At 59.0% G+C, this 15,042-nt stretch overlaps 1 protein-coding gene across 10 annotated transcripts in view; it reads right to left on the bottom strand.

The window, feature by feature from the left end:
* Window positions 1–6,752: 6,752 nt before the first annotated feature.
* The window catches only part of EIF4G1 (eukaryotic translation initiation factor 4 gamma 1), a 50,341-nt gene continuing 42,051 nt past the window's right edge, over window positions 6,753–15,042 (bottom strand). For all 10 annotated transcript variants that reach the window (XM_030576435.1, XM_030576438.1, XM_030576437.1 and 7 more), the window contains 10 exons: window positions 12,786–13,045; window positions 12,513–12,628; window positions 11,997–12,169; window positions 11,594–11,719; window positions 11,392–11,473; window positions 10,094–10,192; window positions 9,740–9,874; window positions 8,995–9,076; window positions 8,575–8,715; window positions 6,753–8,375 (listed from right to left, as the gene is read on the bottom strand). In XM_030576435.1, coding sequence (XP_030432295.1) covers window positions 8,194–8,375; window positions 8,575–8,715; window positions 8,995–9,076; window positions 9,740–9,874; window positions 10,094–10,192; window positions 11,392–11,473; window positions 11,594–11,719; window positions 11,997–12,169; window positions 12,513–12,628; window positions 12,786–13,045 — 1,396 coding nt within the window. In that variant the 3' untranslated portion in view covers window positions 6,753–8,193. The remainder of the gene's footprint in view (window positions 8,376–8,574; window positions 8,716–8,994; window positions 9,077–9,739; window positions 9,875–10,093; window positions 10,193–11,391; window positions 11,474–11,593; window positions 11,720–11,996; window positions 12,170–12,512; window positions 12,629–12,785; window positions 13,046–15,042) is intronic.

The raw sequence follows: 15,042 nt of genomic DNA, 5'->3' as shown, positions 1-15,042 counted from the left end.
GGACTTGGCTGCAGCCCCCTCTCATGGGTGGTGGGATCAAAGGCCATGGCAGGCTAAGCCCCCTCTGACCCAGACCTGGCCCTGCCCATCTTCTGGCCTGAGGCTGCCCTGCCTCCCCCATTGTTCCCTGAAGCAGGTGGGGACTCAGCTCCATGCGGCCGGGCAGCGCTGGGGCCAGCTGAGGGAGGGGTGGGGTTGGGGCGGGCCAGCGGCCAGCACGGGCAAGCAGATGCTTCATTGTCCGTGGGAGTGCAGGGCCTCAGGTGGAAGGGGCAGGGCCAGTGGGCTAGCCTCCCCAAAGTGGGGGTTCACCCGAGGCAGTGGGGCTCAGGCTCTGCCCTCCACCCAGGGTCAAGTCCTAACTTTGTTGTCCGAAGGGGGTCACGATGCAATTAAGTTTGAGCTCCTCCCCCCAACATGGGGAACATGGCCCCCTGGTCTGACCTAGGAAACAAATCTCTCCCCCTGCCAGGGGAAAGTCCCCCGCCCCAGCCAGCGACAGACATACAGACATTGAAAACTAGCTGCAGTCCCCTCCAGGCCAAAAGGTAAACCAAGGTGCTCCCAGAGCCCACTCGGGACAAAGTAACATGCACTGCACTTCCCAGCTCCTCTAGGCTCTCAGCAGGCCTGGCCATCGGCTACCTGGCAGACACTACGGGCATTAAGCTGGCTATAATGCCATACCATCCAATAGCCCCTCCCTTCCTGGGTGTCAGCACCCGGGCACTGCCCATGGGCTGAGAGGAGGCTGAGTTAGCCCCACCGCCCACCAGCCAGTTCCTTCTCCAGGCTCTGAGCTACTTTCCCAGGGGCTGGAGGAGGAGGGTTACTAGCCGGACCCCGTCTCCACCCAGTGGACAGCAAGTGAGGTGCATCCAGGCTGCTGGAGAGGTTTGTAACCCTGCGCGGCCCCTCCATGCTGGCTGTGTGGGGGCCAAGCGCTCAGAGAGGGGGATGGAGACCAGCAAAGGGGCTCCCCTCTCCCACATACCACTAGGACCAGCATCTCTGTCCCACTCCGGTTCGTTACGTTCCCCCGCTGGGGTGACTAGAGAGCTCCACACCAAACGACTGGATGGGTTTATAGGGCCCCGCTCTGGCAGCTTGGCGCGTATTCCACCACCTGGGCATGAACACCATAACTTTGTCCCCTAGGCCATGGCACTGGGCACAACGCAACGTGCCCCTGCCAGACCTGCCCTCTCTCCTGGGCAAGCCCATGAACTCTGCAACCGCTTCCCCACTCAGAAGAGGCCTTAGCCTTACCCTCCCACTCAGCCCCCATTAGACACCAGGGTCCCAGCCCCTTCCTCCATGGATCACCAGGGTTTTCAGCATCCCTTTAACCCACTCCCCCGGTTTGTGAGCGACAAGCAGCGGCCCAGAAGCAGCCACTCCTGCCTTTCTCCCACCAGCCCTGGCGAAGGGCGGACAGGGCTTTGGCTACTGGTTGACGAGGAGCTTGGTGGGGTCACCCCCCTGCTCAAAACTGGCAAAAGGGCACCAGCTGCTGTGTCTGCCTCTGTGGAGGACAGAGCTACTTACCACCTCGGCGTAGCACAGGCCATCACCCCCAGGATGTAGTTTGCTCCTGTCTGGGTTACTCATGATCCAGGGCCACCTCTGAGAAGGTCACTCTATCGTAGGCAGGGGAGCATGGCTGTGGTACCCAGATCTCAGGCTTTCCCCATCCTCCGGCCAGAATCACACGTTTTACAGTCATTTGTAACCAGCTCCAAAGCTGTTCAGACAGCTGAACGTGGTACTTCTGGGGCCTCCTGCAATGGCTCCTCCTGCTATCCCAAGCCTCACTCGCCCCTGAGGGAGTCCCATCCCCTGCTCAGCTACCTCCCTGCATCCCTGCTCTGCAAGCCCCCTCAGCAAGGAACCAGTCTCGAAGGAGAGATCAGGTGGTAGCTCCATTTGAAACTCAGGGGCTGGGGCAGGAGATATAATCTGCTCCTCCACACAGCCTGACCCTTTCCCCAACTACCTCTGGTGGGACAAAATGCCTCGTGGTCACCCCCTCCGGGGCTGTAGTCTCCCCATTAATCCACAGCACAGGTGAGACAGCATCCTGCCCCCTCCTCCATCTGGCCTGTCAGTGTTAGCATGCCGTGGCACAGCACTACAGGAGCGGCAGGGGGCAAATGAACAGGTAAAATACCTCAGATCCCATAGGTAGCTCTTGGGGAGCTTGGACTGGGGACCCTGGTCCCATTTCTGGGGAGCACCCCACGACCCCCCCTTCTAGGTCCCATATACAGGCCATTCTTCCTTAGACGTCCACTGAGAATTGGACCTACTGTCTCCACACTCATCAGCCAGCCCGAGGCCTGTTGGTTTCTTAGCCACTAACCCCACATCACGCCCTTCCTCTAGTGTGGGGCCACCGTGGCTGCCAGCCAGCACGGAGCTACAGGAGCCAGGCTGTTATCAGCACCAGTGGGCCACCTTTGCTCTGACACTCAGTACGGGGAGGGCTGGGCTGTGACGATTGCTTTGGCTCAGGACTCACTCTCAGAAGCTCCTTTGGATCAACTGCAAGCTGCATGGGCTGCTTGTGCTGAGAAACCCTGAATGTGCAAGGGGGGACATAGGCACACAGGGCACACAGCATGCAGCTCCCTGCCCAACTCAGCAGCAGCCACTCTGGCTGTCCATTGGGGGAGTGAAGCTGGCAGACGGGCAGGATTTGAACTGGAGCCTGGAGCCTGCCAGGAGCTGGGGCAGTTGGCATGAAGGGCCTCATGCCCTTGCAAGGGAGAGGTATGGGGGGAGGGGCTGCTAAGAAAGTTCTTCCGTCCTTAATTTTTTGTGGGGAGGAGGGGGACAAAACCACCACATTGAAAAGATGACAGAGCTCTGCCCCCTTTCTATGAAAGGCGAGGGGGTGGGGGATGGCTGGGTTCCAGCTGCCAGCCCCAGCTGCCAAGAGGGACTAAAGGAGGGTTGCAGACACCTTGTCCACTATGCCCTCGCCCAGGAGCACAAGGGCGCAGCCATAACACCCTGATCTCAACCCCCGGCCCCCCGTAGCGGGATCTACACGTGGTTCCAGAGGGCTGGGCCAGCCATTTAGACATGAAGGCCCCAGATGGCACATTCCAGCTCTGGCTTTCCTAGGGAGTCCTTCCACAATGCATCACTCCCCTTCCCCAGCCAGGGCACCGGCCTCGGCACTCCATGAGTCACGGGCAGAGGAGAAACTGGGAGCAGAGACGCTGCTGCCAGGGGTGACTTGTTCCCCTTATGCTGCATTGTCGGCACCTGGTCCTTGCAGCCACTCACTGGTTTGGGTTTAAGATCCGGGGCTGCAGCACAGGCGAGGCTGCAGGTGAGTGGGGTGGGGCTGGCTCCAGGGCTGGAAAGAGCGGGACAGGCTGTGCTGCAGAGATGTTGGGGGCAGGTCTCCCAAACAGAATTGGCTGGGGCTAGCGGAGCAGGGGCAAGGGCAAGGAACAGAGGTTGATGGGGACAAGGAGTCATTGCTTCTCCACCCTGCCAGGGCCCACATGCAGCCAGACACCCCATGCAGGCAGGCCAGACTGCTTCCCACAGACGCTGCCCGCACTGACCCTGCCCCAAGCTCATCGCACCAGCCAGCCCCAAACAGCCACCCTGCTTTAACCCACTCCCCCCCGCCACACACAAAGGGAACATTTCCTACTCTGCCCCCAGACCAACATGACCCTGACGGGCAGATCCTGAGCCACCGCTGGGCCCAGCACTCACCAGGCTAGAGGCATTAACCAGCTGGAGGATAGGGTGGTGCTGGAGAGCAGTTCAGAGCAGACAGCTGGTATGCAAGAGTCCAGCTCCTCCCACGCATGGGGGACCCTGGGGAGTTCGGACCATAACGCTGGATGCCAAGCGCACAGAGCAATAAACTCTCACTGTGCGAGTGAAGGTGGGTGGGCAGGGCTGGAACAAGCAGCCTCGTACGTGCCCACATAAAATGGATGTTCCAGGCCACAGCCAACCAGGGCGAGTTCCCTTAAAGCTGACATGTGCAGGGCCCAGCCTAGGCGGGCTTAGACCATGGATGGGCACCAAGGCATTTCTGTCACAATGCCAATCCACTTCCCTCAGGACCAGCCCCACCCCTGTCCGTCCCAGTCTCCCCACTTCCCGCAGGACCAGCGCAGCGCCTACCCGGCCCAGTCTCCCCGCGGGACCAGCCCGGCGCCTGCCCGGCCCAGTCTCCCCACTTCCCGCGGGACCAGCCCGGCGCCTGCCCGGCCCAGTCTCCCCGCGGGACCAGCCCCGCCCCTGCCCGGCCCAGTCTCCCCACTTCCCGCGGGACCAGCCCCGCCCCTGCCCGGCCCAGTCTCCCCATGGGACCAGCCCCGCCCCTGCCCGGCCCAGTCTCCCTACTTCCCGCAGGACCAGCCCAGCGCCTGCCCGGCCTAGTCTCCCCGTGGGACCAGCCCGGCGCCTCCCCATCCCTGTCTCCTCGCTTCCCGCGGGACCAGCCCAGCGCCTGCCCGGCCCTGTCTCCTCGGGGGACCAGCCCGGCGCCTGCCCGGCCCTGTCTCCTCGGGGGACCAGCCCGGCGCCTGCCCGGCCCTGTCTCCTCGGGGGACCAGCCCGGCGCCTGCCCGGCCATCTCCTCGGGGGACCAGCCCGGCGCCTGCCCGTCCCTGTCTCCTCGGGGGACCAGCCCGGCGCCTGCCCGGCCCTGTCTCCTCGCTTCCCGCGGGACCAGCCCGGCGCCTGCCCGTCCCTGTCTCCTCGCTTCCCGCGGGACCAGCCCGGCGCCTGCCCGTCCCTGTCTCCTCGTGGGACCAGCCCGGCGCCTGCCCGGCCCTGTCTCCTCGGGGGACCAGCCCCGCGCCTGCCCGGCCCTGTCTCCTCGCGGGACCAGCCCGGCGCCTGCCCGTCCCTGTCTCCTCGCGGGACCAGCCCGGCGCCTGCCCGTCCCTGTCTCCTCGCGGGACCAGCCCGGCGCCTGCCCGTCCCTGTCTCCTCGCGGGACCAGCCCGGCGCCTGCCCGTCCCTGTCTCCTCGCGGGACCAGCCCGGCGCCTGCCCGGCCCTGTCTCCTCGTGGGACCAGCCCGGCGCCTGCCCGGCCCTGTCTCCTCGCTTCCCGCGGGACCAGCCCAGCGCCTGCCCGTCCCTGTTTCCTCGCTTCCCGCGGGACCAGCCCGGCGCCTGCCCGGCCCTGTCTCCTCGCTTCCCGCGGGACCAGCCCGGCGCCTGCCCAGCCCTGTCTCCTCGCTTCCCGCGGGACCAGCCCAGCGCCTGCCCGGCCCTGTCTCCTCGCTTCCCGCGGGACCAGCCCCTGCCTGTCCCAGTCCCCTCCACAGACAGACAACACTGAGCCCCGCCCAGCCCCCAGACTGCTGTGCCCACCAGCTGAGTTCAGACGGACGCCGCGGGGCAGGGCTACGTCCCCACAGGCGGGGAAGGCAGAGGAAACCCCAGCAGTTAGCAGGGGCATCACTGCATGAGCAGACGAGGGTACAGCCAGAGGAACATAACACCAGCACCACCCAATGCACTAGCCTCAACTGCCTGGGAGGGTCTGGTCCCCCCTCCAGGGGGATGGAGGCCCCAGCTATCCACCCAGCCCTGCTCTCTAGACCTGGCCCCAGTGCCTGCCGTTGCTGGGAAGTGGGCCCTGATCGCATTTCCCTTTCTGCACGTCTCATTAACCCTGTGAAGGTGCCGGACCATTACACCCTGCTGCCCCTCTTACCACTCAAAATCCCCAATCCCCACCCCCCTGCAGACCGACCCCATCACAACTAGGCTCAGCTTCCTAGCACAGCGAGCAGTTCCCTCTGCCTGCTCAGCCCCTCTCCAATCCAGCCCTCGGGCACTCGCCAGCAGACACAAACCAGCTCTTTAAGGGCTGATCCAAATCAATCCAAATTCAAAAGCAGCATCTGAAAATGCTGCCCCACGCAGGGTCCGGGCGAGGCCCCACATGGTTTCCCTGGAAGCAGCAGGGCAGGCTCCAGCCATGTACCCCGCCCCCAAGTCCCACCCTTACCCCAGAGTGGGCAGTCGACTCTCCACTGCCAACATGAGGGGCGGCCCCGGCACCGAACACCTGCCAGATGCGCCTCCAGCCAACAAAACCAAGTGGCTTGTTCTCTCCGCAGCACAGCCAGTTTGTGCTTCCAACCAGCCAGTCATCCTCCCCCTGGAGCTGGATTGCAGCTAGGACCCAGCTTATTCCCCGCTCCAGCCAGTGCTCCGGGCTGGGCCCACATGAGCGCCGGTACCCCCTACAGGGGCACAACCCTCGGCCCCGTTCCCTAGCCTGTATGTCTCTACCCCCCACCCCGACTGGGGTGAGGCCCCATGTCTCATTCCCTAACCCCCACCGCATGGCAATTCACCCAGCCACGGTAACAGGAAAGGCTGGAAGAGGCTGCCCAGGCAGAGCAATCCCACCATCCCTGCCCTCAGGGTAACTCTTCATGGCTCCCTGGGGCTGCTACAAAAGCCAGAGGAGAGGCCCTTGGCTCAGCTGCCTGGTGGTTCAGCCCTGCCGCCCCTGCCCCCCAACCTTCCCCCCTCCATGCAATACACCATGGCGGCCTCTCTACTCCACATCTTGGTGCCCTCCTGCCCCCAGGGCTGCGAAGCCTGCAGCAGAGCAAGCCAGCCCCACTCAGATGAGGAATAAGGCTGACAGCGAGGGCTGTTCACCAGGCACAGCGGGGGATTCTCCATCTCTCCTGTCTCCCCAGGCAGCCTGGTGGGGGATTAGCCAGCCAAATCACTGGGCTCAGTATGGAGGTTACAGGGTGACTTTTAATGGCCTGTGTTACACCAGGTCAGATTAGATGTGCTAACGATCCCTTCAGGCCATACACTGTGAATAATCTATCATCAATCCATCCACCACCCCCCCTGTGGTGCCTCTGCCCAGCCCTCACACACAGGTGCCCCTGCAGCCTGGGGGCAGGAGCTCAAAGTCTAGCCCCCTTCCCAGGGCTGGTGCAGGTGATGCGCTGAAATTTCCCGGCCTTCTGGACTGGATTCACTCCCCTTCCTTCCTGCCACCTCCCCTTGCCCGCACGAATGGGCACAGTCCGTCGGGGACCCAGGCTGTCCCCGGGTGGCACCTGCCCCACAGCTCTTGGTCTTCGTGGGACTCCTGGGGCATGTTCAGGTTCCCGGATCTCCCTCCAGACCAGACCCGCGAGCGCTTCTCTTGGGACTCCCGCGGTGGCAATCCTTAGGCTTGAAGAGCGATGGCTATAGTGCCACACAGGAGCCTTCACCCCATCCAGGGCAGACAGGCTGTAGCCGCTCTAAGCACAGCGCCGTGGGGGCTAGGGGGGCAGGCGAGCCCTCGCCGACACAGGCCCGGATCCGACAGCGGCACACGCGGCGGTATTTAGCAATGTTCTTTTATTTCCAGTTTAAGGTGAAAAGATGCCTTTAAATCTTCAATTAAATACTCCATAAAGCAAAAAAAAAAAAAAAAAAATATTTACAAATTCACGTAACCGGTAATTGAATCCTTGTTTTAATAATTACGCGTGCGGCTCGTTAACATCCGGCGCTCTATAAATACAGGGGATGCAGATGAAGCCACCGCTTGCTAGCTCGCACAATTGTGGCCTTAAACGTGTTGGGGAGAGAGGGGGGGACAGGAGCTGCGGAGCTGGCCCCATGGGAGGCTCGCCTAGCGCAGAGGGGACTGGAACTCCCGCTCCCCCCAGAACGGCCCCAGCAGCTCCCAAGCCGATCTTAGAGGTGGGAGATTATGGGGAGGGGACTGAAATGATTTTTTTGAAAATAAAAAACCATCCGGCAGGTTTGTGGTGCAGGCTGTGATCCAGGGACGGGGGAGCGGGAGAGCAAAGTCCTGTCCCCAAACCAAATTTAATAAGTTTATATATATATAATCTCTCTATATTTCAGCAATAAATGGGGGGGAGGAGACGGCCCCCAACAGACACGAGTTTCTGGTGCTTTGCACCCTGCAGAGTTTGGCCCCGCTCACTGCGATCCATCCGGGTTCCTGCACTGGGGCTGAGCAGAGCCCCACAGCATGCCTGCCTCCTTCAGCATCAATTTATTATCATCAGACACAAACCAATACAGGCCTCGAAAAACAAAACAAAAGGAAAGGAGGGAGTCCAGGAGGCAGGGTGGCTCCCCGCGGCCTCTGCGCAAGAGAGTCCGGGCCTCGGGGTGGGCCGAGGTGGCCCTGGCCCCACTCCTCAGTTGTTGTCTGATTCGTCCTCAGCTTCCCGCAGCCAGGTGAAGAAGGCCGTCACTGACTTGAGGGCCACCCCCTTGCCCTGCTGCTCGGCCGGGTCCTTGCTAGACTCCCACTTGTAGAAGGCTTCCTCCTTGATGACGTCCTCGTCGTACAAGGCATCAAAGAACATTCGGAGCAGGTCTGTGGGCAGGGCAAGAGAGGAGGTCAGGGGGACATGGGAATAGACCCTGCTGGGCACCCCCCACCCCAGAGCACGTCCATCCAGGGGCATAGGCTGGGATCGAGTGACTGCTGCCCTGCCCCACCTCCTTTCGTCTCCCTGGACTCCCTAGCCCTCCAGGAGCCAGCAGCTGGGCCCCAGCTGGCTGGAGACACTCACTCGGTGGTTGATCCAGCTTCACCACGAGGGCCTGTAAGGCATAGAGCGCCTGCAGCTCTTTCTGCTCCTCGCTCACGTACTTCTGCAGCAGCTTGGCCCGGCTCTTGATCACCGCTGTGTCCACCCGGTACGGGTTCTCGACTGCAGGGGGAGGGGAGTGAGTGAGAGAGGCAGGGGGCAGCCCCAGACCCACTCCTCCCACACTCCCAGCAGATCCTGCAGCCCAGCCCCAGGGTGCAGCAGGTGGGACACGCGGCACCAGGAAGGGTGGAGGAACAGGGTCCCCACTGCACTTAGCACCAGCTAGCTTCCCCCTCCCATCCCAGCTGCCAGGGCTCTGGCTAGTTCAGGCCGCCCTCGTGGGAAGGTCTGGGCCCCAAGCTGAGCCCCCAGAGGCGGGGCGGTCTCCTCTCTACTTACAGACAATGGCCGAATGGCACACGGACGTCATCAGGGCCCTGACGAAGACATTGGATGAGACCTGATGCTCGCTGAGGTTGGCCTGGTGGGGGGAGAATACCTCAGAGCGGGCAGCCAGGCACAGTGCTGGAGGAGGGAGACCTGCCCCCACCTCGGGCCTGGCCTCCCCAGGGAAGCCACAGAGCAGCAGCCGTGATCCGGAGACACAGCCAGCGCCCCTACCCAATTCCCCCCAGTGTCCCCTGCTGCGAGAGACTGGGACTGGAGAAACCAGGTGCACCCCCAGCCAGTGCCCCCTCCCTTCTGGAGTACCTGGGGGCTTCCCCCACAGCCAGCACCCATGCCCCACTCCCCCTGGAGTATCTGGGGGCTCCCTCAACAGCCAGCACCCCTACCCAACTCCCTGCAGTGCCCCCTGCTGGAAGAGACTGAGACTGGAGCAACGAGGTGCACCCCCAGCCAGTGCTGCTGCCCTCTCCCTCCTGGAGTACCTGGGGGCACCCCCCACAGCCAGCGCCCCTGCCCCACTCCCCACCAGTGTCCCCCTGCTGAGAGAGACTGGGACTGGAGCAACCAGCCAGTGCTCCTGCCCCCTCGCTTCTGGAGTACCTAGGGGCTCCCCCCATGGCCAGCACCCCTGCCCCACTCCCCTCTGGAGTTCCTGGGAGCTCCCCCCACAGCCAGTACCCCAGCCTCACTCCTCCAGCGTCCCCTGCTGGGGAGGCCCTAGGGGCAGCGTACTCACCTCGATCCAGTCGTATATTCTTTGGTTGTTAGAGTTCTCTTTCAGCAGCTTCTCCATCTGCTTGCACAGCTCCTCGGCAGTCAGCTCCTTGTGGCTGGGCGTATCCGAGCTGTCCCCCATGGTGTACTCCACTTTCTGGGGACGGGAGAAGCCAGTGAGGGGAAGCCATGGTGCTGCAACAGGAGGGAGACGAGCCCCAAGAGATGGGGCTGGGAGATCCCGCCTGCAGTGCTGGGCGCCGGGCTGCTCAGCATGAAGTTGCTCCCTGCTGGGTCCTCTAGCACCCAGAGCCCCAAAGCCAGCCAGGGAGCAGCTCCCACCCCCTGGTCCTGGAGAGGGTCCAGCCCCGCTCACCTGCTCTGTGACAAACTTGTTCACATCCTGGTCCTCAGGCAGGAACTCCTTCCAGCTCAGGCCGCCCTCTCTCCACAGCGTCCCTGCCTTCTTGTGGCTCTGCAAAAGGGGATAGGGGGAGAGCTCTCCTGTCATCAGGCTTCCTGGGCAGGCTCGAACTACCCCTTTCCGAGGCGTGGGAGGGCAGAGCGAGCTGTGCCCAGCTGGAGGAGGGGACTGGCTGGGGGCGGGGGAGACATTCTGCTCCTTCTGCAACCGCAGCAGGGAGTGTCTCCACATGGCCCAGATCGGGGCTGCACGGCAGGGTCAGAGCCGCAGGGCAAAGCTTGGAGCCTGCACTCGTTCATAGAATCACAGAACTGGAAGGTACCTCAAGAGGTCGTCTAGTCCAGTGCCCTGCACTAAGTATTATCTAGACCATCCCTAAGAGGCGTTTGTCCAGCCTGCTCTGAAAAATCATCAATGATGGAGATTCCACAACCTCCCTAGGCAATTCATTCCAGTGTTTAACTACCCTGACAGTTAGGAACTTTTTCCTAACGTCCAACCTAAACCTCCCTTGCTTCAGTTTAAGCCCATTGCTTCTTGTCTTATCCTCAGAGGTTAAGACCACCAATTCTTCTCCCTCCTCCTTGTAACAACCTTTTAGGTTCTTGAAAACTTATGTCCCCTCAGTCTTCTCTTCTCCAGACTAAACAAACCCAATTTTTTCAGTCTTTCCTCACAGGGTTCATGTTTTCCAGACCTTGAATCATTTTTGTTGCTGTTCTCTGGACTTTCTCCAATTTGTCCACATCCTTCCTGAAATGTGGTGCCCAGAACTGGACACAACACTCCAGCTGAGGCCTAATCAGCACGGAGCAGAACGGAAGAATTACTTCTCATGTCTTGCCTACAACACTCCTGTTAATACCTCCCAGAATGATGTTCACTTTTTTTGCAACAACATTACACTGTTGACTCATATTTAGCTTGTGATCCACTCTGACCCCCAGATCCTTTTTCTGCAGCTTCCTCCAAGTCCCTTCATCTAGTGGTGCTTCCTCCGACTCAAACATCCCCACAGCAGCGAGGTCATAGGGAGCACAGCCGTGCCCCAGAGCCAGACAGGAGGGATGAGGTCTGCAGGGGGGTCAGGGGAACCAGGGCTGTGCCACAAAGCCAGACAGGAGAGGTGGGGGCTGAGGGGCTGGGCCACGGCTTAGGTGTTACATGTAGACCCCAGCCCTCCCTGCCAGGGACGTGGCTCTCGGTCCCCACTAGCAGGGCAAACAGATGGGTACGGGGGCGGCACTTACCATCCCCTTGCACAGCAACCCCAGGATCTCCAGCAGGAGGGTGCTGGCCTTGCCAATGGGCACCAGGGGCTTGGCAATCTCTCTGCAGGGCACAAATACACGGGTCAGCTCCTCGTTATGCAGCCAGCCACGTGCCTGGTTATGCTCCCCCCCAGCCCCAGGAGCAGGGCCTGGAAGGCGAGCGGCGCAGGGAGCTGCTCACCTGAACAGCTCCTCCATGGGGATGCCCCCCTCCCGCAGGATGGGGGTGATCAGCTCGGCCAGGTAGAGCCAGATGTGCGGGATGTCGATCTCCATGTCCTCAGCAATCTCCAGGATGTCGTGTACCCTGTGAGGGAAGCAGAGGAGAGCCGGGCGGGTCAGCGGGGAGGAGCAGCTTCCAGGAGCTGGGCTCAGGGCTGGCGGCACAGGTGCCGTGTCTCCCTGCCAGCCCAGGGGAGTCTGCAGAGTGAGCCAGAGGGGCAGAGCTGTGCAGGCTGGTGCAGGGGAGCAAATCCCACCCCTGCCCATGGGGCCAGCCAGGCCCCCAGCTCTCAGAAGGACAAAAGCCCCCTGGCTACAGACCCTTCCCGCGCAGGGGCCCAGGGAGTGGGGCCCCCTCTTACCCCTTGTAGTACTGCTCCTTGGTGAGGTTTCCTGCTTTCACCAGCTGGTAGAGCAGCAGCCCCATGTGCTCGCGGGCGATCATGCTCCGCTCCAGCGTGGACTCGATGCCGTTCCGCACAAAGACATAGAGCTGGGAGGGGCAGGCCAGCTCCTGCACACACTGCAGCGCCTCCTGCAAGGGGGGAGAGGGCTCAGCACCGCCCCGGTCCCACTCTTTGGCACACACTGCAGCAGCTGCTGCGGGGTGGACTGGAACGGCTCCCTGTGCTTGCTCCTGGTCCCCAGCAAAGGGCTGACAGCTCCCAGCCCTACCCTCAGCCCCGACCCCTGCCCTGCCCCATCCACCTCTATGGTTAAAAGGAAAGATTATCATCACTTGTAATTCTGCTGCCAGTTCCAGGGCTGCAGGTGGTACAGGAACACAGCCCTCCCCACGCCCCCCCAGTGAAGATCCCAGCATGCAATGCATCTCCCGAGGGGCAGGCCGGGGGGGCCGCCCCTGCCTCAGTTCTCACCTTCATGTCATTGATATGCAGATACTCTTCAATGATGGCCTTGGATTTCTTCTCCAGCTCCTCCTCCGACAGCGCTGGCTTGGGGGGGGCCGTAGGGGGCGCCGGCTCATGCTTAACTGTGCAGAGGGAGAGATCCCATCAGCATGGCTGGACTGTGGAGCGGATGCCTCAGTCGAGCGCAGACAGCCAGGCCCTTGATGGGACTTGGGCACTGGGCGGGGTGAACATGGCACCGCCTCCCCCTCTCGGCTCCGTGCCAGCCCCACTCCTCACCTGGCTCCCTGCTCCTGTCCCTCTCCTCCGTCATGCTGGAAACCTTCCGGACGGCCTCCTGGGCTCCCTGCCTCTCGCGCTCCCGGCTCCTGTCCTCCGTCTCCTTGCTGTAGCTCCGCTTGGTGATGGGGGGCCGGTTCCTGTCTGCCCGCTCCCCCCTGTCAGGGCGCTCCACGCGGTCACCCCGCTCCAAGCGCTCACGCTCAAACCGCTCCCCTCGCTCTCCGGCCTTCTCCGACCGATCCCGGCTGGAGCTGCCCCTTTGGGGAGGTGGGGGGAAAGGAGGTAAAGCACCCCCAGACTCTAGCACACTCCCGTCCCCCAATGACTCTCCACTCTCCTGACTGCACATGAGTAGTAATAAGCTCGATAGTATTCATCACCATGCAATTTTGACAGGTTTCCACGGCCCTTTTAGGGCTTATGTCCCGCCTTCCCACCCCGCGTTTTGGTTGGCGCTGTCGGCCATTTTGAAAAAATGTGTGTGTGTGTTTGACTAGGGGAAGTGTATTAAATATCAGGGTGGATTAAGAGAAAAGTTAAATAATATTGAAAACTAGGTTTATAAAGGGAATTTACTACGGCAAAACCTGTTTGTTAAGCACAGGATAAAAAAGCATTGAATCTATTCAATACCAATGTAGGTTAAGAAAAAAACATTATAAACTAAGTTTAAAAGGATAATTAAGTGAAGCAAAACCTGTTTTGTAAGGACATAAGCAAAAACTATAAGGAAATACTTAAAAATTAGGTTTAAAAAAAAATTAACCAAGGCAAAGCCTGTTTGGTAAGCCCGGGGTAAAAAAGCATTCAATATCAGTGTAGATTAAGAAAAAAGAGCAAAGACAGAGAGCACGCGGCGGAATCACAATGAGACAGAGAGAGAAGCAGGCAGAGTCTGTTTAGTAAGCACAGGGTAAAAAAGCATTCAGAATCAGGGCGGGTTACAAGACAATAAAAGCGAGGAGAGAGTCCGCTTTGCAAAGAGCAACGATAGAGAGCACAGGGTAGGATTAAAGAGAAAGAGAGAGAATTGTTACCTTTGCCCGTCTTTCTGTAGAATGAGGGAGATTTCCTGCTTCTGACACTCTCCGGCTTGTTATCACCGCTTTTGGATCGGCCCAATCGGAGGTGGTTTTACAAAAGCGTCATAGAATTCATTTTCCTGAACCAACCAATCCTAGTGTTTTAAGAGTTTAAGCAAGAGCCAGCCCCCTCCTTTCCCCCGTCCCCTCCTCTCTCCCCTCGCCCTTTTAACTGTTTTTTTCTTATCTAAAGAAACAGACCCCTAGCATTTTCCCGCCACGTAGCCCTTTTACAAAGAGTTTTTATAAAAGTTAAAACCATAAGCTTTTACTAATACACCATTTTTAACACGTTAAAATTACCTTAAGTTTTGCAAAGGAATAAAAAAACACCCCCTTTGTATGTGTTGTAATAAAAAGCATGCAGAAGCACCCTAGGTTTTTTTAGTAACAGGCGGTTTATATATTCCTTATTTTGTAAACCATTAAATTAGGAAGACAAAGAAGCAAAGCGCCTGTTAGCAAAGCAGCCTCTGTGAGTTAGTGAATCAGAGATAAGAAGGCTGCTTCTTTTTCGTGCTTTTTAACAAACACAAGTTACAATTACATTAAGTTTTGCAAAGGGAAAATGACTGGAAAAGACAAACCTAAGACACTACCCTTTTGTATGTGTTGTAATAAAAAAGGAGCAGGCAGAAGCATCCTAGTCTTAAAACCCCAGGTTTTTAGTAACAGATGGTTTATATTCCCCTTATTTTGTAAACCATTGGATTAGAGAGAAGAAGATTGCTTCTTTCCCCACTTTTTAACAAAGGGAGGTAAAAGACATGCCAAAATGAAGGCACTGTCCTTTGGTATAGGTGTTTTAATAAAAAAAGAGCATGCACAAACAGTCTAGGGTTATAAAAGTAATGTATAGTGACAAAAAAAAATTTTTCCCCCTAAGTTTTAGACTAGCACTGCTTATTTTTCAGTAAAAACTGTGAAGCTGCAGCAGAGCCCTGCTCTGCTCTTATCTAAACAACCAGGACCCTGTAACAGAAGCTGAACAACACATACTATAAACTATTTTAAAACGTGTTTTTGAAGTAATGTCTAAAACCCCCTCTTTTTAACGGATTAAATAAATGCATGAAATAACAAATTTACTTGAAGACACATTTCTTTATTTGTAGGGGTGTTTCAATTAAAAAAAAAAAAAGAGCATGCAGAAGCATCCCAGACCTAAACCC

The sequence above is a fragment of the Gopherus evgoodei genome, chromosome 9, assembly GCF_007399415.2.
Source record: "Gopherus evgoodei ecotype Sinaloan lineage chromosome 9, rGopEvg1_v1.p, whole genome shotgun sequence".
Classification (NCBI taxonomy): Eukaryota; Metazoa; Chordata; order Testudines; family Testudinidae; genus Gopherus; species Gopherus evgoodei.
Note: the sequence above shows the minus strand (reverse complement) of the source record. Positions and strands in the feature narration are given on the sequence as shown.